The sequence below is a fragment of the Trachemys scripta genome, chromosome 7, assembly GCF_013100865.1.
Source record: "Trachemys scripta elegans isolate TJP31775 chromosome 7, CAS_Tse_1.0, whole genome shotgun sequence".
NCBI classification, from domain to species: Eukaryota; Metazoa; Chordata; order Testudines; family Emydidae; genus Trachemys; species Trachemys scripta.
In genome coordinates, this window is record NC_048304.1 from 126,360,667 (window position 1) to 126,383,944 (window position 23,278).

General features: G+C 55.3%; 1 protein-coding gene across 1 annotated transcript in view; it reads left to right on the plus strand.

Moving 5' to 3' along the window:
• ABCC2 (ATP binding cassette subfamily C member 2) overlaps nucleotides 1–22,369 on the plus strand; it is a gene marked incomplete at its 3' end in the record, with an annotated part of 39,209 nt that extends 16,840 nt beyond the window's left edge. Inside the window, 16 exon segments of the mRNA XM_034776156.1 lie at nucleotides 747–920; nucleotides 1,483–1,629; nucleotides 10,075–10,209; nucleotides 10,619–10,741; nucleotides 11,170–11,225; nucleotides 11,637–11,868; nucleotides 12,480–12,655; nucleotides 13,261–13,438; nucleotides 13,936–14,190; nucleotides 14,613–14,678; nucleotides 15,087–15,224; nucleotides 15,854–16,000; nucleotides 18,189–18,273; nucleotides 18,746–18,812; nucleotides 19,595–19,721; nucleotides 22,193–22,369. Coding sequence (XP_034632047.1) covers nucleotides 747–920; nucleotides 1,483–1,629; nucleotides 10,075–10,209; nucleotides 10,619–10,741; nucleotides 11,170–11,225; nucleotides 11,637–11,868; nucleotides 12,480–12,655; nucleotides 13,261–13,438; nucleotides 13,936–14,190; nucleotides 14,613–14,678; nucleotides 15,087–15,224; nucleotides 15,854–16,000; nucleotides 18,189–18,273; nucleotides 18,746–18,812; nucleotides 19,595–19,721; nucleotides 22,193–22,369 — 2,283 coding nt within the window.
• Nucleotides 22,370–23,278: the final 909 nt, after the last annotated feature.

Sequence of the window (23,278 nt, forward strand, 5' to 3'; positions counted from 1 at the left end):
GTGTGTTGGGGGAGGGATGCGCTGAGGTGGTTAGTGGTCGGGCAGGTGAAGGGGGAGGGGAGCTGTGGGGTACATGGGGTTGAGTGTGTGTTGGAGGAGGGATGCGCTGAGGCGGTTAGGGGTCGGGCAGGTGAAGGGGGAGGGAAGCTGTGGGGTATATGGGGTTGAGTGTGTGTTGGGGGAGGGATGCGCTGAGGTGGTTAGTGGTCGGGCAGGTGAAGGGGGAGGGGAGCTGTGGGGTACATGGGGTTGAGTGTGTGTTAGGGTGAGGGATGCGCTGAGGCGGTTAGGGGTCGGGCAGGTGAAGGGGGAGGGAAGCTGTGGGGTATATGGGGTTGAGTGTGTGTTAGGGGAGGGATGCGCTGAGGCGGTTAGGGGTCGGGCAGGTGAAGGGGGGAGAGCTGTGGGGTACATGGGGTTGAGTGTGTGTTGGAGGAGGGATGCGCTGAGGCGGTTAGGGGTCGGTCAGGTGAAGGGGGAGGGGAGCTGTGGGGTATATGGGGTTGAGTGTGTGTTAGGGGGAGGGATGCGCTGAGGCGGTTAGGAGTCAGGCAGGTGAAGGCGGGGTGCTCTCAGTGTTTTGGGTTCAGGTTGCCTGCAGGGGAAGGCTGAGGTGTGTAGGAGGAGAGGCACTGAGGCACATGGTAGGGTGCATGCAGGTGGAGTGGTGCTCCAGGCAGGGGATGCTGGTGAGTTTGTGATGTGACTCTGAGTGATTCTGCTCTCGCTGTCTCTGCCCTGCCCAGAATGCTTCCTTACTGGATGTTCCCCAGCCCGACCTGCCGCTCTGCTTCGAACAGACCGTGCTTGTTTGGATCCCTCTGGGCTTTCTCTGGCTTTTGGCTCCTTGGCAGCTTCTTCCCATGTTTAAACCCAAGACCAAGAAATCATCTCTAACCAAACTCTACCTCACCAAGCAGGTACAGATCCTATGGCCCTACAGAACCACGGGGAGAATGGGGCCAGGAGTGGAGGGATGTAATCCGGTGTATTGGGGCCAGGGGTGGGGAATGCCTGGGGCTGGGGAGAGATGTAATGGGGCGTGCGGGGGGGAAACACCCTGGGCTGGAGGGATATACAGGGGTGTAATGGGGAAAGAGGTGGGTAACCCCGGGGACTGGAGGGATGTGATGGGGCATAATGGGGTGCAGGGTGGTGAGCACAGTGGGTAGGAGGGTTTTGTGGGGTATGGGAGTATTATGCTCAGAAGGCCAGAGTGGCATGATCAGATGAGGAACGGGGCACGTGACCAGACAGCTGGAATAGGACCTTGGGAATGGCCCGGGACTAGAGGATTAATACTGGGCCCACATGGGATGGAGGGATGTAATGGAGCATGGGGCCTGTGGGCATGGTACTGCTTCCACCATCACACCCCTTGTCTCCCCTGCAGGGGTGTTGACAGACTTAGGGCTGTGTTCCCCAGCAGCCCAACGGGCAGGGACAAAGCCAGTGTCTCTCCTAACAGCTGCTTTCCCCCAGGCGCTGACCACATTGCTCTTACTGACAGCAATGGCTGAACTGGCCTTCACGCTTGCAGAGGACTTTGGCCAATACCCCCACCCGACTCCCGCCAGCAGGAACCCCGCTGTCCAATACACAAACCCTGCGCTGTACACCGTGACATGGGTAAGAGACTGCCATGCCTGCCACCGGCTGAATTCACGCTGGGTCATCACAGGGACAGAGCTGGGGTGAGGGGAGGAAACAGTAAAGAGAGGTTTAGGCTGAATCTCAGGAAAACTCCCTAGCAGTGCGGGGCCATAGCCTAGGGGACAGGTGGGTTGTGGGAGCAGCACACTGATTAGATGTGTCTGCTAACACAGGCAGCAGTGAAATAGTTAATATAGAAATGTAAATGTGCAGTTTTAGGTTCCAGAGCGAACCTCTCATTCAGTGGGAGGGCTGCTGAGTGATGGTTCCAGGCTCCCTGCACACTCAGGCAGTGGTCATAGCATCGGTGTAACCATGCCTCTGTGGGTCACAACTGAGAATACCAATTCAGGACAAACTGCTGAGAAATAGGGCAGACGCCACACCCCAGAACTGGTGGTTATTCTCCCATAAGATATACCAAACCAGCAACAAAAGTAAAGTTCTGTTTCACCACACTGGCTAACAAGAAGTCAGAACAGCAGTTTCCTTAGGCATTCCAGTTCTTGTATCACAACCAAAAACACTAGACTTAAAGATGAGTGGTTCTTTAAAACCAATTTTATCAAATAAAAGGTTTTTTTGATCCCAAAGGACCAGCCACACACCTAGGTCAATATACAACTCAGATCTTACCCAATAATTATGCTGTTGCCAATCCTTGAGTATCTAAAATCTAAAGGTTTATTTATAAAAAGAAAGAAAGGTGAGGGTTAAAATTGGTTAAAGGAATCAAATACATACAATAATTGCAAAGTTCTTGGATCAGGCTTGTAGCAGTGACGGAATAAACTGATGACTTAAGGGCATGTCTACACTTGCAAAGTTACAGCGCCAGCAGTTACAGCGCCGCTCAGAGAGCGCTGAAGGGAAATCGCTGTTGTGTGTTCACACTGACAGGTGCCTGCGCAATAACGTGTTCACACTTGTGGCACTTGCAGCACTATTCGGAGTGGTGCCCTTTGGGCAGCTATCCCAGAGAGCACCTCTTTCTCTTTTGCCGCTAAGAGTTGTGGGAAGGCGGAGGTGGTCGCGGGGCATCCCGGGTCCTGTCCCAATGCCCCGTGATGCATTGCTTCACATCCCAGCAATCCCTGTGCTTCGGTCCGCATTTGGTGCCATCTTTCAACGGTTTGTGTACTGTGCGCCCTGCCTCTTTCGGGCTGCAGGAATGGATCCCGAGCTGTTGACCAGTATGCTGCTCGCTCTGACCAACACGTCACGAGTGGCAGTGGAGTTAAAGTTAAGTTATTCCTTAAACTACAAAGGCAAGAGGAGTGCAACATTCAGGGCCGGCTTTAGGACCTGCGGGGCCCGATTTGAATACCCGGTGGTGGTCCAGGTCTTCGGCGGCAGGGGATCCGTTCCGGGTCTTCCGCGGTACTGAATGACACCCCCCCCGCCGCCGAAGTGCCGCCAAAAACCCGGAATGGACTGCCTCCAGGTGAGTAAAAAAAATAAAAAGTCACCTAAGGCGCGGGGCCCTCTTAAGCGCAGGGCCCGATTCCGGGGAATCGGCCTAAAGCCGGCCCTGGCGACATTAATCTCGCCACGCATCTTAGTTACAACACGAGATTGCTTGTGGCATTCACGGAGGTGCTGACCACAATGGAATGCCGCTTCTGGGTTTGGGAAACAAGCACTGAGTGGTGGGATCACATAGTGATGCATATCATGGGATGATGAGCAGTGGCTGCAGAACTTTCACATGAGGAAAGCCACTTTCCAAGGGTCTGTGTGATGAGCTCATCCCAGCCCTGCGGCACAAGGACACGAGAATGAGAGCTGCCCTGTCGCTGGAGAAGTGCGTGGCGATTGCACTGTGGAAGCTGGCTACTCCAGACTGCTACCGATCGGTTGCTAACCAGTTCGGAGTGGGAAAGTCGACCGTTGGAGACATATTGATGGAAGTGTGCGGGGCCATTAATCGCATCCTGCTCCAAAAGATCGGGACTCTGGGCAACATGCGTGACATTGTGAATGGCTTTGCACACATGGGCTTCCCTAACTGCAGAGGGGCGATCGATGGCACGCACATTCCAATTCTGTCACCAGACCACCTAGCCACTGAGTACATTAATCGCAAGGGGTATTTCTCAATGTTTCTCCAGGCGCTTGTGGATCACCGTGGGTGTTTCACAGACATTAACGCAGGCGGGTCTGGAAAGGTGCATGACGCACGCATCTTTCGGAACACTGGTCTGTTCAGGAAGCTGCAAGCAGGGACTTTCTTCCCTGACCAGAAGATCACCGTACGGGAAGTCGAAATGCCCATTGTGATCCTGGGAGACTCTGCCTACCTCTTAAATCCTTGGCTTATGAAGCCATACATGGGGCAACTTGACAGCAGCAAGGAGCGGTTCAACAACAGGCTGAGCAAGTGCAGAATGACTGTTGAGTGTGCATTTGGCCCTTTAAAAGCCCGCTGGCGATGCCTGTATGGGAAGCTGGACATGGCCAATGGCAATTTTCCTATGCTTATAGCCACATGCTGTACGCTCCATAATATTTGTGAAGGGAAGGGTGAAAGCTCCACTCAGGAATGGACCGCAGATGCTCAGTGCCTGGAGGCTGAGTTTGACCAGCCAGAGACCAGGGCTATTAGAGGGGCGCAGTGCGGGGCCATAAAGATCAGCGATGCTTTGAGGCAGCAATTTGAAGCTGAAAGCCACTAATATTTGTTGCTATGCTCGGGATTGCAGTGCTTGTAATGCTAGGAGGTGACTGGTGCACATGATGCAAGAAGGGGCCTTAACGTAATTGTATGTTGCTTTGCAGGGCTCTTTTTGCTTTCACTTAATAGACTAAAGATTGATTTCAAACATACACAATTCTTTTATTGAAAGATAACAGCCAGAGGAGAGGGTAAAAAAAAAAAAACCATCAGGGGGGGGGGGGGGGGGGGAAGGGAAGGTCTCAAGAGGAGGAGGGGTCCCGGGATGGCTATAGATTGTGTATGTCCAGGTATCATACCCAACCTTCTCCTTTGGAGTACAATGCAGCGGGTGCTGTACTTCAGCAGGGCCAGACTGCAGAGGGATGGGTGTTGAGTGCAGTGGGTAGTGGAGTCCACACTGCTGGACTGTGAGGAGGGAGGAGTAGAATGCTGCAGGTAGAGACTGGAGCCAGGAGGTTGATAAGAGAGTGTTGGCGGTGTCTGGGGGGGCGCATGGGAAAGAGTTTTGCGATAGGGGCTGCAGGGGAGGGCGGGCACGGAGCTGCTTGGTTTGAAGAGCTAGTATCACCTGGAGCATGTCAGCTTGGCGCTCCATAACTGTTAGGAGCCGCTCCGTGATTTCTTTCTGGTGTGCCGCATTCTCCTTTCAGTCCCTCTTCTCGCTGTCCCGCCACTCCTTCTGTTCCTTTTTCTTGGCAGCGGAGTGCATCATAACCTCACACATAAAGTCCTCCTTAGTTCTTCTTGGACGTTTTCTAATTCTGCGCAGCCGTTCTATGTCTAGTTGGCAGCCGGTTTCAAGCGACCAAGGGTCGGTCCTGGGGCCGGTTTTATTCAATATCTTCATTAATGATCTGGAGGATGGTGTGGACTGCACTCTCAGCAAGTTTGCAGATGACACTAAACTGGGAGGAGTGGTAGATATGCTGGAGGGTAGGGATAGGATACAGAGGGACCTAGACAAATTAGAGGATTGGGCCAAAAGAAATCTGATGAGGTTCAACAAGGATAAGTGCAGAGTCCTGCACTTAGGACGGAAAAATCCCATGCACTGTTACAGACTAGGGACTGAATGGCTAGGCAGCAGTTTTGCAGAAAAGGACCTAGGGGTTACAGTGGACGAGAAGCTGGATATGAGTCAACAGTGTGCCCTTGTTGCCAAGAAGGCTAACAGCATTTTGGGCTGTATAAGTAGGAGCATTGCCAGCAGATTGAGTTTCCCCTCTATTCAGCATTGGTGGGCCTCATCTGGAGTACTGTGTCCAGTTTTGGGCCCCACACTACAAGAAGGATGTGGGAAAATTGGAAAGAGTCCAGCGGAGGGCAACAAAAATGATTAGGGGGCTGGAGCACATGACTTATGAGGAGAGGCTGCGGGAACTGGGATTGTTTAGTCTGCAGAAGAGAAGAATGAGGGGGGATTTGATAGCTGCTTTCAACTACCTGAAAGGGGGTTTCAAAGAAGATGGATCTAGACTGTTCTCAGTGGTAGCAGATGACAGAACAAGGAGCAATGGTCTCAAGTTGCAGTGGGGGAGGTTTAGGTTGGATATTAGGAAAAACTTTTTCACTAGGAAGGTGGTGAAGCACTGGAATGGGTTCCCTAGGGAGGTGGAGTCTCCTTCCTTGGAGGTTTTTAAGGCCTGGCTTGACAAAGCCCTGGCTGGGATGATTTAGTTGGGGATTGGTCCTGCTTTGAGCAGGGGGTTGGACTAGATGACCTCCGGAGGTCCCTTCCAACCCTGATATTCTATGATTCTGTGATTCTGCCGCCAATAATAAAGAGGGAGGCTGTTCTCCCAAGGTCATCTCTGTGAAGTTTAAATGCAACATTTTACAGAAGCAGTATTGTTTGCAACACAGACAACACTGCTTCAGTGCTTTAATACACAGCCAGTACTCACACACCTGTCACTGACTGGCTGACCCCAGGCAAGCCCACATGAGCCACAAGACCCCCAAAATGGTGAGTAGCCGCAGGGGCAGGAGAAATCACTGTTCCCGGACCCTGCTGTACACTGGGCATGTGGCTCTTGGGCACTTGGGGAGAGCCAGCACTGTAGGGTGGGACTGATAATCATTCCTGTCCTCACACTTTCCACGGGAGGTGATCATTATGGAAGATATCTCACTGCTGAGGGTTAGCAGGGAATCAAGGGAGGGTCTTCTCCAAGCCTGCGGCTTCCGCCCTGGCGCCTATGCGGCTTGCCTGTGTGCAGCAATGGTCCCCCCCACCTATCATAGCAAAGTGGCGCGGGAAAGTTACCATTAATGGGGCAAGAAACAAAGCAGATCTGCTGAGGAACCTGCGGCAGCGGATTGCCCAGTATCTCCACGAGAGTTTCCTGGAGATCTCTGAGGGAGATTCCCGTGAAGTGAGGGAGTCTATCAACAGCCTGTTCCGCCGCTCAGACTAGGCATGTGGTGGGAGACAAGCCTGCTTTCTGCAACCCTCCTGCCCCCAACAACTCGCTTCAGCAATTCCCAAAATCAGATCCACTTACCGGGGCCTCCTCTCTTGTTTGTGCTTCGCCAAGATCCGACTGCAGTGACTGGCTAGGCTTCTCCGGGGTAGAGAATTGCTCCTGGCTGCATGCATCTCTGGCCTCCGAGTCATCCTCTGTCTCTGGGTCCCCCTCCCCCTCTTCGTTCAAGATTTCCTCCTCCTGGCTTGGTCCACTCTTGACTGGCATGTGAGCCACCAAAGTATCCACAGGGGCTTTCGCAGTGGAGGTGGGGCCGCTACCGACTATCGCGTCCAGCTCTTTGTAGAACCGGCAGCTTGTGGGCGCAGCACTGGAGCAGCGGTTTGCCTCCCACGCCTTGCGGTAGGCATTCCGCAGCTCCTTCACTTTGACCCTGCCCTGCAATGTATCCCGGTCATGGCCCCTTTCTGTCATGCATTGTGAAATCTGTCTGTAGGTATCATAATTCCTAAGGCGGGAACGCAGCTGTGACTGCACTGCCTCCTCTCCCCAAACGGGGGTCGCCTGGTGCATGGAGCAGGCATGACCACCTGGAAAGATGTGCTGAGACCACTGCACGCTGTGACAGATTTCCGTTACCAATCTGCCTGAGGCGTCAGGTGATTAGGCTGACTGCAGGATTGTTTGGGGAGGAGATGACGAAACACACCAAGGGTTTAAATTTTAAAGCTTTATTAATAAAATAATAAAATAACAGCGGAGAGTGTTTCCCAAATTACTTAGAGGAAGGAAGAAAGCGTTAGTGCCCCAAGCCATAACCCACTTTCATACTCACACACGCTCTACTCACGGCTGGCCAAGCCTGGGTGCAACGTAAGAAGAAGAGGGGGAAAGGTGGACGAGAGTTTGGTTTTGGGCCCAGGTCGTCTGGGGTTCGCTGTAATTTTTGCCTTGCTTGGGCTCTCAGGAGGGTTTTGGGTTTTGGGGGGTGTTGTCGTTTAGGCGCTTTGTGCCTGGTGCTTTTTGTACCAGTTTCAATTGGCTTGCTGTGGCCTTTTTGGCTGCCCAAAACACACCGGCTTTGGAGACTTTGTTTTTCCTTTTGTTGGCCTTCACCCTCACCGCCTCATTGGCTTTGACTGTTTTTGCTGGTATTTTGGAGCTTTGCTTAACTTGTTTTTTGATTTGTTTTTTACGTCAGGGCAGCTGTAGATTTTTTGTTTAGCCCATGACCTTGGGCTGGGGCCAGCGTTTTATTTTTGCACGGAGCTAGCTGAAGTGCCGAGTTAACCCATTTTTTTTCTTTTTTTTCCCTTTTGGCCTTTTGCACCCTGCAAGGAATTTTTTATTTTACATTTACACCTTTGGCCCTCCCCCGAAATGCCTTGCGATGCTTGCAACCGTGTTAGCAACATACAATGCTGATTTGCCTCCCCATGGGACCCCCTGAGGGAGAGAGTCCTTGGGCCTGTGACAGTGCGTCCCCGAACAAACAGGAAGGGGACTTTCAAATTTGCAAAGGAATGTACGGGGTGGGGCTGACGGTTGGTCACCTGAGAGCAGGGCAGTAGAATTCAAACTGATGACCAGAGGTGAGAACAGGCATTGTGGGACACCTCCTGGAGGCCAATCGCAGTGCAGGGTGTCTACACTGGCACCGCAGCGCATAGCCCCAATGCAGGAAGTTCTATGCCTCTCGTCGGGGGGTTTTTTAGAGCGCTGCATCTGCGCAGTTTCTGCGCACTCAGTGGCTTGGCAGCATGTACACCTCAGGAGTTACAGCGCTCAGAGCTGCTTTACTGCGCAGAAACTTGCCAGTGTACACGGGGCCTTAGTCAAGTCTCTGGTTGCTTCCAAATCATTGGAAGGTTCTCGGTCCCTTGGTTAGATGCTCCCATTAGTATAAGTCCAGAGGTTTGAGCAGGAAAGAGGCAAAATGGAGCAGTTTCCAGCGCCTTTTATAGCTTCTGCCATGTGGCAGGAAACCCATTGTTTCAAACCAAGCCCTCAGCACAGCTAGTGGAAAATTACAGGTAAAAGGTGGAGTTTGGAGTCACATGGGCAAGTCACATGTCCATGCCTGATTTCTCTTAGTCCCAGAAGAAGCCATTACCTATACCCCAGACAGAAGGACAGTCTATTCAGTGTCGATGGGCGTCTTCCATTGTGAGCTAAGTGTCCTTTTGATGAGCCACTTAACTTGAATAGTTCCTTCACAATGTGCAGGCTAAACACCTTGTGGGTGTTTCCCAGAAGCAAACACACTGGAAATCCAGGTATAGCGCCAATACTCATTACTTCAGATACAAAAATGATACATGCATGCAAATAGCATAATCATATCAGCGAATCATAACTTTTGCATAGACATCTTACGTGGCACATTTTGTACAAGATTTGTGGCAGTTATATACCAGTGGTAGCAGCAATGATCTACATGGTCATAGTTTAATCAGATAATGTCACAATCGGTTACACTTGGATCACATTTTTAAAGGGAAGCCAATACTGTGGAGCCCGATGCTGCATCTGTGACTTCCTGGGGCCCATGTATAATCTCCAGGTGTAACAATGCTGGTTCTGGCGGGACCCAACTGAGAGTGCCAATTCAGGACAAATTGCTTAAACAGGGCAGTTACAGCCCAATGCTGGGGTTTTTCCGCCTCTAAGGCAAACCAAACCAGCCAGACTAAGAGGACTTTGGTTTCACCCCACTGGCTTACCTCAGGATTGACGACAAGATGGAGATGAGGCATCAGCTTTTTATAGTCTTTTCCAGGTGTAAGAACACCTCTTTGTTCTTACTGTGGAAAATTACAGCAAAATGGAGTCTGGAGTCACATGGGCCAGTCCCTGCATACTTTGCTGAGTTACAAGGTGTATCTGCCTTCTCTCAATGGGTCCATTGTATAGCTGATGGTCCTTAATGGGCCATCAAGCAGGCTAGGCAGAGCTAACACCAGTTTGTCTGGGATGTCACCCAGCAGCATAGCATAAGTTTGAAATACAGACAGTATAGAGCCAATATTCATAACTTCAACTACAAAAGTGATACACACATATAGACAGCATAATCATAGCCAGCAAACCATCACCTTGTCTTAGACACCTCATTTGACCCCCTTTATACAAGATTTGGTGCCACTACAGGACTTTGGTTGCAACCATGTTCTATATGGTCCCAGATTATGTCAATAACGTCACACCAGGTCATGAGCCTCTGGGGTCCTACCCCCTGCCCAGGTTACGTTGTCTTGGGTTCCTCTGTCACCAGCCTCCTTGCACCCCCTGCTCTGACCCAGTTTGCTCTCTCCCCAGTTCCTGGTTCTGCTGCTCCATGACACTCAGCGCTTCCACCAGCGCAGGGACTCCGGACCACTCTTCCTCTTCTGGATTCTCTCCCTGCTCTGCGGGGTGTTCCCGCTCCAGACACTGGTCCGGAAGGCACTGCTGGTGAGGAGCAGCGGGGACCACGCGCAAGGGCCCCTGGGAAATCCCTCACACTCCCAGTTTTCCCATAGGGGCAGGAAAATCCCCTTCCTTGTGGGCTGTTAACTAGCATCAGCTTCTGGGGCACTGCAGCCCCCTGTGAGCAAGCACCCATGGGGAATGTGAGTGGGGGCTCCTATCTCTCCTCCCATAGGGCTTCAGCTCTGCCCACCCCAGTGCGTGCCCTTGGGGGTCATGTCCAGAGGGGCCTGGGCTGAAAGGAGACAGCTCCAGGAATTCAGGAGCAGTTGAAATGAGGGATTGAGCGGAAACGCTCAGGCAGCCTTAGCCCCACTCACTTTCCTGGTTATCCATGGGTCCAGGCTGGGCTTGTACCTCGCTTGCAGGTGCCATCAGCTTTCCTCCCGCACAGGGCCTGGTTCCTGACCTGCCACGGTTCAGCCTCTTCCTCATCTCCTATGGGCTCCAGCTTCTCCTCTTGATCATCTCTGCTTTCTCGGATGTCGCCCCAGAAACAGAGGAAATGGCCAAGAAGGTGAGAGCTCTGTGCCCCAGTCTGGGCTTTGGGGTGAGCACAGCCTGTAGACCCTGTGGGTGGCTTGGGGAGGGAGAGGATGCCAGAAGGTGCCTCAGCACAGAGGGGCTGGTGGCACTTGGGCTCCATCTCCACCCATCTTTGAGGCCAGGGTCCTGAGACAGTGTCTGTGAGGTCTCAGTGTGGGCCAGGCGGGTGGAAAGAGTCCCCACACTTCAGCCCTGCCGGGCTCTCAAGCCCTGCCTTTCAGCCTGTGCAGGTCCAGGACTGGCCAGACCTGCCCCACATGCTCTATGGGACTCACTGTGGCCCATTCCCTTTGCCTCAGTGTGAGGCCCCCGCGATTCCACCTTGGGAGGGGGAGATGAGTCAGCTCTTGCCACAGACACAGCTGTGGTGAACAGACTCTCCTCTTTCTTTGTGTCTAGAACCCAGAGGTCACAGCCTCCTTCCTGAGCTCTATCACCTTTGGCTGGTACAGCAGGTAGGAGGGAGCCCAGGGCGGGAACAGCAAGGGGTTGCAGGCTGGGACTGAGGGGCCCGAGCAGAGCAGTGCGAGTTGTGGCAAGCCCAGGGCTGGGATGGCAGGGAGGCTGAGGTCTGCTCAGATCCTGTTCTCTTACCCTGCTGAGTATCACTGTCTGCCAGGTGCAGGAGGTGCAGGGTGGGAGAAATTGTGGGTGAAATGAGTTGTTCCTGGCTTGCACTGCAGCGAGATTCCCAGAGGCAGCTCAGTTGCTTGGGACGCTGGACTCAGCTTCCAGTGCCCGGTGACCCCGAGTGTTGGCGTTGTGTCTGTTCCGGGCTGGGTGTGAGGGACAGGCAGCAGGAGAGGCCTGTTTCCGCAGTGTGCAGGGTAAGGTGTTGCTGACCAGAGGCTCTCCCTGCCCCACAGGATGGTTCTGAGGGGCTATCGCAAACCCCTGGAGATGGAAGATCTCTGGGACTTGAAAGAAAACGTGAAAACGCAGCAAATCTTCAGCAGGTTTGACAGGAACATGAGGGCCCAGGTGAGGAAGGCCCGTCGGGAGCTGGAGAGACGCCGCTGCAAGAGGAGCTTGCGCGAGGCAGCCCCAGACCACAGGAATGGGCTCGGCAAGGCTCAGAGTCAAGACATCCTGGTGCTGGTAACTCCCTCGCTGCCCCCTGGGCTGGACTTGGGGCTCTGGCGCCGGGTCCCTGGGTCCCTGTGACTCTGCAGTGACGTGAGTGAGGAGGGTTGGAGGGAGCCCGCAATAGCTGCCCCACATGTCGTAAGGTTTGCGCCCCTCCCCAGCTCTCCACAGACCTGTCTCACAGCTCCCCTCTCCCTGGGCCGCCCATGCTGCCCACACGTCCCTCCCAGCCCCGGGAACCAGCCCCAAGTCTCTGGTAGGAGCGTGTGAAGCACTAACCCCTGCAGCTCCCCCACCCTTTCCCGAGCACCCATTGCTTCCACCATCCCATGCTGCCTCCCGGCCATCCGGGACTGGGCCTTGCACCTGTGCAGGGCGCCTGTCCCAGGGAAGGGTCCCTGGGCGGGGTGTCTGATCCGGGGAGAAGGGTGCCTTGGGGGGGGCACCTGTCCTGGGGAGGGGCCCCTGGGTGGGTGGGGGTTCCTGTGCAGGGTGTTTGATCCAGGGGGCCCATGGAGTGTTGGGTGTGGGGGAGGACCCTGTGGGTGTCTGACCCAGGGTGTGGGGCCGGCAGGATGCCTGTCTGGTCCAGCTCCCTTTCTCACATGCTGGCTCCGGTCTAGGAGGAGAAGCAGCCGAAGCAGAAGAAGAAGGAGGATGTGGGGGGCCCCAGTGGGGATTACCCCAAGGCCTGGCTGGCCATGGCCCTGATCAGAAGCTTTGCGGGGAACCTGCTGAAATCAGTGGCTTTCAAGCTGGTGCACGACCTGCTGGTGTTTGCCAGCCCCCAGCTGCTGAAGTGAGTCCCCACCTCTGGGCTGCCTCCACAGGGACCTCTCGCCTGCCCTGCACCCAGCCAGGAGCTAGGGCAGGCCCAGGGAGTTTCTCTTGGATGGTGCAGGGACACGCCCAGACAAGGGGGGCTGCTTCATGGTCCAGGGTTTAGCATCAGTGGCTGGTTGTTATAGATGGAATGTGGGTGGGGGAGCCCCAGGGGGCTGGTGTCTGTGTGCTGGGGGTGGTGACGTCCCCAGGGTTAGTCTCTTTGAGGCAGGGGTGGCAATTCCCTTCTGGGTCTCTGTGGGGTGGAGGGGTGTTGGGAGGGGCTGGTATCTGTGGGGCAGAGGTGTCCCCAAGGGTCTGGTCTGTGGGCAGGATTGGAGGTGGATCTGTGGGGGGCTGGTCTCTGAGGGGCAGGGGTGGCAGGATCTCTGGAGGGATGTTCTCTGTGGGACAGGGGTTGTGGTGTCCCTGGGGGGGGTGGTCTTTGCAGGGAGGAGGTGGTAGCATCCTGGGGGGGAGGGCTGGTCTATGTGGGGCTGGCAGTTTCCTTGGGGGGCTGGTCTCTGTGGGTCAGAGGTCTCCCCATGCCTGGCTGGTCTCACTGGCTGCTCTGACCGTCAGACTGCTGATCTCCTTTGTTGCGGACCCCAAGGCGTATGCCTGGCAGGGCTACCTCTACGCCTTGCTACTGTTTGTAACCGCGCTGGTCCAGTCGATCTGCCTGCAGCAGTACTTCCAGCTCTGCTTCCTGCTGGGCACGAGCCTGCGCACGGCACTCATGGCCGCTGTCTACAAGAAGGTCGGTGTGGGTGCTCCCGTCAGGCTGCAGGACGGCGTGTGGGGCCTCCCTGCTCCCCCCAAAGCCCTGTCCCACAATACACTTCCCTCTTCCCGTGTCTTTGCCTCTCCTCCAAGGGCACCTATGGGCTGGGTCTTTGTTCCCCAGTGTAGGGGCTGGGGGCTTTGGACATCCTGGGGGTTACCTGCAGGGATCCATGCAGTAAGAACCATGTGCACCAGGCCGCTCCCTGCTGTGCTCCCCATGCAGTGACGTGCTGGCTGCAGAGTCCTGGTGGGAGGCATTGACCCACAGCAATGCAGCGGTCCCCAGAGCTAGGTGGGAGGCCCGGCAAGGAGGGGTGGTTCTGTAGCCAAGAGCCAGCACTCAGGAGTCAGTGCAGGAAGGCTGGCAATTACCAGGAGCTGCTCTGATGCTTTAGGCCTAGACTTCGCACGCATCACACAGCAGGGGCTGGGGGCTGGCTTGGCCCCTGGTGACTGTGCTGTCCACCCTAGGCGCTCACTGTCTCCAACGCCACCCGCAAGGAGTACACCCACGGTGAGACGGTGAACCTGATGTCGGCCGACGCCCAGAGGTTCATGGACCTGGCCAACTTCATCCACCAGCTGTGGTCGGCGCCGCTACAGATCGCCCTGTCCATCGTCTTCCTGTGGTGGGAGCTGGGCCCCTCGGTCCTGGCAGGAATCGGGGTCATGGTGCTGCTCATCCCCATCAACGCTGTCCTGGCCACCAAGGCCAGAAGCATTCAGGTTAGCAGTTGGGTAGGGTCCGCTCCCCAGGCTGGCCTGGCAAAGGCTTCCTCCTTGCCCCTCTCGGCCTGAGCCCCCCACTCACCAGCCACCCCTGCATGCTGCCAGTGGCTCTCCGGAGTGGGACTGTAGATGGGGTCCGAGAGAGGAAATGCAGAGCCTGCTCGGGGCTGCCCCCTTACCCTGGAGCACCAGGCTCCAGCAGAGACCCCAGCCCAACGAGCTGACTCTCCTGCACCTGTACTGGCCCAGCCCCTGCCAACAGGAGAGGGGGCCCGCCAGAAATAGATGGGAAGTGCTGGCAAGGCAGATGAGGGATGAGTGAGCTTGGGGCCGAGATGGGGCATTTGTGGAGCTCCTGGGTTTTAGGAGCTGCTCTTTGCATTGGGCTGGGGGATCCAACTCGCCTTTCTCACTGGCAGATGAAGAACATGAAGAACAAGGATCAGCGCATGAAAATAATGAATGAGATCCTCAGTGGGATCAAGGTGAGCACCATGGACCACCCCCCAGTGCCTGGCTGCCCCTCCCCCTCCAGGGCATTAGGGGCGTGCTTGGCTGCCCTGCCCCCCACCAGGACACCTGGGGTTGCTGCCTGGCCATCCCCTCCCCAGGGCACATGGGGGCCCATTCTTCTCTGCATGGCAGCAGTGCTGGCAGCGCTCCCCCCTCCCCCCCGAGTCGATGGCACGTGATGATACAGGATTTGCTGCATGGGTCCAGGAAGGTGACCCCCATAATGCCCCTGGCTGGTTGTGCAACTACCTATGGGTGGGGCTGCAGGCAGGAGAGCAGGACCCAGGGCCAGTGGACGGGGTGCTGCATGCAGGTGAGATGAGCCGTGGGAGTGGGGGCCACTGTGGGACCAGGATCCACTTATTCTGGGTGTCACTCAGATTCTGAAGCTGTTCGCCTGGGAGCCTTCGTTTGAGCGACAGGTTGGGGAGATCCGTGTGCGTGAGCTGAAGGGTTTGCTGCACTTTACCTACCTTCAGGCTTTTTCCATCTTCATCTTCTCCTGTGCCCCGTTCCTGGTGAGTGCACGAGGGCTGGCGGTGGTGGGAGGCCCCCGGGGAGACGGGGCTGGAGGTGGGGCTGCCTCCTGGGTGGCAAGAGGGATTGGGATATGCCCAGGGCAATAAGGCTGTGAGCGTGGATGCGCAGGTGGTTTTGGGGGAGGGGAAGAGGGATCAGGCTTTGAGGTTAGGGGGTGGGATGTGCCCAGGGGCTGACAGGCTGCGGACGGGGAGTAATGTGCCTATTCCCCCCACCGTCCCATACTACTTCCCTGTGATCAGGGACTGTGACTTGCCCCTGGGCGGGGCGTCTGTCCCAGGGAAGGCAGGCAAAGCACCAGCGTGTTTATTGTCCACTGGCCACTCTTCCAGAGAGACCCCAACAAGAGCTCTGGGTGGGTCCCCCAGCTGGAGCGCTGTGTGTGGGGGACACATGGGCTGGGGCCCCAGAAGAAGCACCGAGCACTGGGAGATGGGACCCCTGGCCTGAGCACGTGCCCCTGCATGCGGAGGATGGGATATCAGGCAGGAGCACAAGGTGGGGTGTACATGGGGGTGGAACTCCAGCGGGAGCATAGCGCAGTGGGGTGGAGGTGAGGGCATGGCTGCAATGGCAGAGGCTGTGGCTCTAACACCCCCTACCCCAGGTCTCTGTGGCCAGCTTCGCCGTCTACGTCATGGTGGATGAGAAGAACGTCCTAGACGCACAGAAGGCATTTACCTCCATCTCCCTCTTCAACGTGCTGCGCTTCCCCATGGCCATGCTGCCCATGGTCATCTCCTCCTTGGTGCAGGTGAGCACCCCGGGCAGGGCGGAGAGAAGGAGGGTTGAGTCTTGGGCCCTTTTGTTAACCCCCAAATGCATCATATGGTTCAGGCTCGGCGTGTGGGGCTGAGGTATCAGGGCTCGGCATGTGGGGCTCATGTGGCCAGTCTTTGGGCCAAGGAATCAGCATGTGGGGCACAGGGCTCAGAGTGCTGGTTGCAGGACTCAGTGGGGAGTGGGAGGACTTGTGTTGCAGGGCTCCATACCCGCCCAGCATCTAATTTATTTCCTCTGTTGTTTGCGTGTGTTGCGGTGGCACTCAGAGGCCCTGCCAGGATTGGAGCTGCAGTTCTTCGAGTAGTGTCCTTTTGGGTGCTCCACTGTAGTTGCGGCAGCGCTTCCTGCCCTGGGATCGGAGATCTTTGGTAGCAGCGCCCATCAGGCCGCACATGCGCTCCTCCCCGTCTCATGCCATGAACGGTGTCTATATAGCGCTGCGCAGTCCAACCACCCTCAGTTCCTTCTCAGCCGCCCTTGGTCTGGGATGGGATCCTGAGCAGAGCCCTTCAGACATCCCTAGCCTTTAGTAATGGCAGTAACAGTCTTGTTTCTGTTCTTTTGTAGATACTCGCCATTTCCTTGCATTTTTCTACCCCCTAAAAAAAAAAAAAATTCCATTGCTCTTTCCTCCCCGTTATTCTTTAGCTTAGCAAAGGTTTTCCTTTTTTAATACGCCTTTCCCGATCGGGAGACTCTCCCTGCTCGTTTATGCCCAGATCCCCCAGGTTTAAGAGGTGCCTGTCTTGCTGTGAAGCCATCCCCGTGAGTGATGGTCACTCCTGGTGCATACGCTGCCTCGGTGAGGGACACGTCTCTCAAAAGTGTACCTGCTGCCTCAACTTGAAGGCCCGTGAACTGAGGCTAAAACTTTTACTCATGGAGAGTTCTCTGCGACCAGCCTCAGACCCTGGTCCTGATACCTCTCCTATGCGGTGCTCACCATCCATACGGTTATCAGCCAACCCTCACCTACTGTGTAACACCAAGAGGAAACCCACCCTCTCCCGCCCAGGTGAAAAGAAAAGGGCCACTAGCTTCCCCTCTAAGTAGCTGCCTCAGAAAAAGGCATCCCCGGCGAAATCTGAGGATGTTGCAGTTACAGACGTGAGACAGCTCCCATGACTGTCTGGGCACGTCCAGTACCGGTGTGAAGGACAGGTCCAAGGACCCTAAATGGACAGGATCACATTGTCTCTTGTCACTGAGAAAGACAGTGTAAGACTTTCAAAAGCGGTACCCACTGCTTCAACAAAAATAATCCTCGGTGCTTCGGCACCAACTAAACCGCCAGCACCAAGCAAGCCCTTGGCACCTATGCTAGCAGTTCTCAATCTGGGGTCCGCGGTCCCCTGGGGGTCCACGAGCCCTTTCAGGGGGGCCACCGGGCCCCGCAGCTGAAACCCGGTGCGCTGAGCCCTGGCGCCCCCGTGTGGGGCTGAAGCTGGGAGCAAACCTGAACAATGTGCCAATTACTGACACTGACAACTGAAACTGACACTTTTAGCCAACGCCATGCAATTACCTACGACGTGGCATCAGATGCCTGACTAGGACGCTGTGTCCTATCTGCCTCAGCAGACATCACTCCGAAGTCACTTCCATCTAGGGGCACTGCTCTGCAGTCACCTACAGTGGAGCATCCATAGCGACATCACTCAAAGAAGGAAAGGTTACTCCCCCTGTGCAGGAACGGAGGTTCTGAGAGATGTGTCCCCCTACGGGTGCTCCACTACCCACCCTCCGTCCTCTGCTTCGGAGTTCAAACATAAACTCTGCAGTAGAGCAGGAACTGAGGGTGGTTGGACCGCAGAGCGCTATATAGATGGTGGGAGACAGGGAGGAGCACATGTGCAGCCCGACATGTGCAGATCTCCGATCCCAGGTGCAGGAGGCACTGTTGCACCTACAGGGGAGCGTCCATAGGGACACACATCTCGAAGACCCCCAGTTACTGCACAGGGGGAGTAACCTTCTCTTCTGGATGCTGCACACGCACACATATGGTCCCTGCCTTATTGTTCAATCTCTTGGGAAATACAGAGCTGGGGAGCTGCCCCCAGGGTGTGAGGGTTGGGCAGGAAGATTCTGGAGCTCTCTACCCCACTCAGATGGATCTTGTGTCTCACCTGTGTGACATCCCCTTTTGCTTCCTACAGACCAGCGTGTCCACCGAGCGGCTGGAGCGGTACCTGGGGAGTGGCGACCTGGACCCCTCAGCCATAAGACGTGACCCCAGTGTTGGTAAATAAACTGCCAGGTCTCACAGCGGGTCCCTGGTGTGTCTGTGGGGGGCCTGCAGCCACATCATGGGTGTGCAGGGCCCTCAAATACAACTCCCCATCAGCACCACTGCATGTGGGGGGCACTTGGGCACAATCCCCCCCACTCCCACCCCGTGTGTGGGGCCCCCAGGCACAATCCCCCCCTCCACTCCTTACCCCATGTATGGGGCCCTTACATACACCCCCCCCTCGCACCTCGAGTGGGGGCACCTGGTTTGCAGGGTCCTGTGGTACAACAACCCTCCCTTCATGTGCAGGGCCCTTTGGGGAGGATTTCCCCCGTTGGCCCAAATCCAGGATCCACTAGGCATGAGGGGAAGCCCCCGAGTGGGCTGCTGGCTCCTGGGAGCTGGACACACAGAGTTTGGGTTTGGGCTGGGGAGGGAACTGTCCTCCCCCAGTCTCTGAGGCACTGCCCGTTCTCTTGGCAGACTGCGCGATTCAGTTCTCCGAGGCCTCCTTTACCTGGGAGCAGGGTGCCGAGCCTGCGATCAGAGAGTGAGTGTGCTGCGTCCGGGGCCTGGTGCTGTGCTGGGGGGCTCCCTTCTCTGTTACTGACCTGCCAGGCAATCGCCCTGTGCTGTCATGGGTGGAACACAGCCCCCGGTGGGGCCTGGGACTGCAGGACACACATCCCCCAGAGCAGAGACATGGCAGCTGGAAACACCTGCTTCGCTGGCTTGTTCTCGCTGACCACATGGTCTGGGTCCTTTCATGACATTTCCAACCACGTGCAAGGCCCGGGTGGCAAGTCCAGGAGACGCAGGAGTCCGGGAAGGAGCCTGCGGTTAGCCTGGGTAACGTAGCTGTTAGGGATGTAAAAGTTTAACCGGTTAACCAAGAGGCTTGAGGCTTATCGATTTCTGTTAACAATTAAACTCCACCCTAGGTCCTGGCTGCTGCCCTGCGCCCGGGATCCTGGTTGCTGCCACCCGTGCCCAGGGCTCTGCTGCCACCCGCGCCCAGCATCCTGCTGCCGCCGCAGTGCAGACCCCCGGGGCCGGGATGGCAGCCAGGACCCTGGGCACTGGCTGGCAACCAGGATGCCGGGCGCAGGGACAGCAGCAGGGATCCCCGGGCGTGGGGCGGCAGTGGAGCCCTGCCTAAAACATGGGGGTGCTACAGCAGCCCCTGCACCTCTAGTTCCACAGTTAAACGTTTACGCATGTAACCGATAGAATTTCAATTGGTTACATGGTTATTGTTTTTACACGTTATTTACATCCCTGGTAGCTGCTCAGCGCTGCTCTGAGTCCCACTCAGATCTCTCATCCTTCCAGGGTCACTTTGGATATCAAGCCTGGGCGTCTGGTGGCTGTGGTCGGGGCGGTGGGCTCAGGGAAATCCTCACTGGTGTCAGCTGTGCTAGGAGAGATGGAAAACCTCAAGGGGCACATTAACATCCAGGTGAGAGGAGCTGCCCCGGGTGGAGGAGGCCCCGTGAGCTGCCGTCAGATCCTGGGGGGCACTTAAGAGTGCCCACCCCAGGCAGAGATGTGAACAGCCTGGCCAGGCACCAGGCCCCCCCCGCCAGAATCCAGGCCAAATCACCTCGGTCATGACTTGCAGATTTCCCTGGTATTCCAGCTTTGGGACACCCTCTAGCTCTGCTGGTGCCCCTCAGCCTCGCCCCTCAGCCCCACTGCTCTTCCAGCCCTGGGCTCCCTACATGCATATCTTTGCCAATGCCCCTCAATCCTGATCTGCAGCCCCCCGCTACTCAAATTGTCCCTACCCAACTCTGCCAATACCCTTCAGTCTTCCCTCACGCACTTCACGCTATTGCCAGCATGGAAGCTCCGGACATCCACTGTCACGACCGATCACATGGCAGCTTGGTGCCATGGGCAAATATCCACCCAGCTCATGGAAGTGAGAGCAAACCCTTGGTCTGTAGGGTGGAAAAGCTAGTTAGGGTCCTAGCCTCCAGCACCCTCTTTCCCCTAAGTCCTGGGGAGATGCAGTGAACAACCTTTTCCCCTGCAGGACATTGAATGTCACAGGAATTATCTGCTCTGCCAAGCTGTCTGTTAAGAACCAAAGCACAAACCCCGTACTGGTTATGAGTTCTGTACTTACATTTCAGGAAGGATGTGGACAAATTGGAGAAAGCCCAGAGAAGAGCAACAAAAATGATGAAAGGTCTAGAAAACATGACCTATGAGGGAAGATTTTAAAAATTGGGTTTGTTTAATCTGGAGAAGAGAAGACTGAGAGGGGACATGATAACAGTTTTCAAGTACATAAAAGGTTGTTACATGGAGGAGGGAGAAAAATTGTTCTCCTTAACCTCTGAGGATAGGACAAGAAGCAAGGGGCTTAAATTGCAGCAAGAGAAGTTTAGGTTGGACATAAGGAAAAACATCCTGTCAGGGTGGTTAAGCACTGGAATAAATTGCATAGGGAGGTTGTGGAATCTCTGTCATTGGAGATTTTTAAGAGCAGGTTAGACACACACCTGTCAGGGATGGTCTATAATACTTAGTCTGGCCGTGAGTGCAGGGGACTGGACTAGACGAGGTCCCTTCCAGTTCTCTGATTCTATTATTTCACTAGCCAAGTATCAACTGTAAACTCCTCAGGCACTATAACAGCCTAACCAGAGAGTCTCAGACAGTACCCTTGGGTACTCTGATCTATCTTGTCACCAAGGTAAACTTGTCTTTGAGAGAGATGGTCCTTTACACCAAAAATCACAACAACATTCAGTTACTCCCAGTCCCAAAGGACCAGTCACTTACCTCAGGTCAATTGCACCTTAGATCTAACACCAAAGACAACGCTTGTAGCCAATCCTGTAATAAATTAACTAAAGATTTATTAACTAAGAAAAAGAAATGAGTGTTATTTACAAGGTTAAAGCAAATAAACAAACACACACAAATGGGTTCCAATCTAAAGTTTCAAAAAGTAATAGAAGCATCTATAATAAGCAAGCTCTATGTGTTCTTTAGGGCTAACCCACGCGAAGCACTAGGGATCTTTTGTTTATGCCTAGTAATCCTCGCCCTCAAAGTCCAAGCGATATAAAAGACCCAGCTTCTTCTTTAGCAGGAATTTTTATTATCTTCCCCCAGAGCTCAAGCTGATGGGATGAGTCCTCTTCATGGGAGTTGGGGGAGCAATTAACAAAGTCCTCTGATGTTTCACAATGGCTCCTTTGTTTCAATGGGCTTTCTTGGTGGGCAGGGCCTAACCACGTCAGTGGGAAGCCAGCATCTTACATTAGTTATTAAATTAAATAAATGGAGATATCCTATCTCCTAGAATTGGAAGGGACCTTGAAAGGTCATTGAGTCCAGCCCCCTGCCTTCACTAGCAGGACCAAGTACTGATTTTGCCCCAGATCCCTAAGTGTCCCCCTCAAGGATTGAACTCACAACCCTGGGTTTAGCAGGCCAATGCTCAAACCACTGAGCTATCCCTCCCCCCTTAATGCTTCGTTCCTGGTTCGCAAGGTACACAGTTACAGAGGATTACAAAGTAAATGCTCAATATAACCTTATAATGTGGGGTACAGATGTTGTAAGTGAGATTACTACATGCAGCTCCTACCAGCATTTCATAATGTCTAACCACATTCTCATACACTTAATCTTTATTTGAACAACGCTGACACAGAGCTGAGCCAGACTGGTGTCTAGCGATGTATTGGTCGGTGTTCAGTTGAGGCCTAGAGGCCTTGGCATGAGCTGGCACCTGGTCTGCCATGTCACAACCTCATCTTGGCTTTGTCTAGTTCCCTGCACAGAGGATGTGACTGCACTGCTCCCACCCCGGGCCCATCTCCCCCATCCCTCCTTTCCCCAGCCCCTAGCCCAGGGCCCAAGTCCTGCGCTGACTGGATGAGGCAGCTGTGATTGGGCTCTTCCCTCCAGGGCTCTGTGGCCTACGTTCCCCAGCAGGCCTGGATCCAGAACGCCACGCTGAAGGACAACATTCTCTTTGGGTCAGAACTGGATGAGGCTAGGTACCAGCGGGTTGTGGAGGCCTGTGCTCTCCTTCCAGACCTGAAGCTGCTCCCTGGAGGTGACTTCACAGAGATTGGAGAGAAGGTATTGGCACTGGGCATGTCGGGGAAGGCTGGGAGGAGACGTCCGGGGGAGTAGGTGGGGGATAGAGACGGGGAGGTGTCTGGGGGGTGGCGCAGAGAGGGGGGAGGGTGTTGTGAGTGTATGAAGCTGGAGGGTCGTGTGGTAGCAGCAATGGGTGGCTTGTGGGTGTATGAGGAAGGTAGAAGAGGAGGAGGAGGATGTATGTGGAGTGGGGGAGGTGCATGGGCGTCTGAGGCTGAGGAGGACTGTTTGGTGGTGGGAGCATCAGCCCCTGGGTGTATTTGGGAGGGAATGATGGCAGACACTTGGGGAGTGTCTGGAGCTCCTAGGGGTGGGATGGGGGTGGCAGAGAACGTGTGGCGCTCGGGGGGGGCTATCTGGAGCACGTGGGGATGGGGGGGTTCAGAGAGCATATGGGGCACAGGGAGGCTGTCTGGAGCACGGGGGTGGGATAGGGTGCTGGGGTGCAGAGAGAATATGGTGCTCAGGGTCTGTCTGGAGCACGTAGGGGTAGGGTGGGGGGGTGCAGAGAGCGTGTGTTGCTCGGGGGGGCTGTCTGGAGAACATGTGGTAGGGTTGGGGTGCGGAGGGCGTAGGAGCGTGTGGTGCTCAGGGTCTGTCTGGAGCATGTAGCAGTAGGTTGGGAATGACAGAGAGCGTGTGATGCTCGGGGGGGCTGTCTGGAGAACATGTGGGTAGGGTGGGGGTGCGGAGGGCGTAGGAGCGTGTGGTGCTCAGGGTCTGTCTGGAGCATGGAGGGGTAGGGTGGGGGGTGCAGAGAGCGTGTGATGCTCGGGGGGGCTGTCTGGAGAACATGTGGGTAGGGTGGGGGTGCGGAGGGCGTAGGAGCGTGTGGTGCTCAGGGTCTGTCTGGAGCATGTAGCAGTAGGTTGGGAATGACAGAGAGCG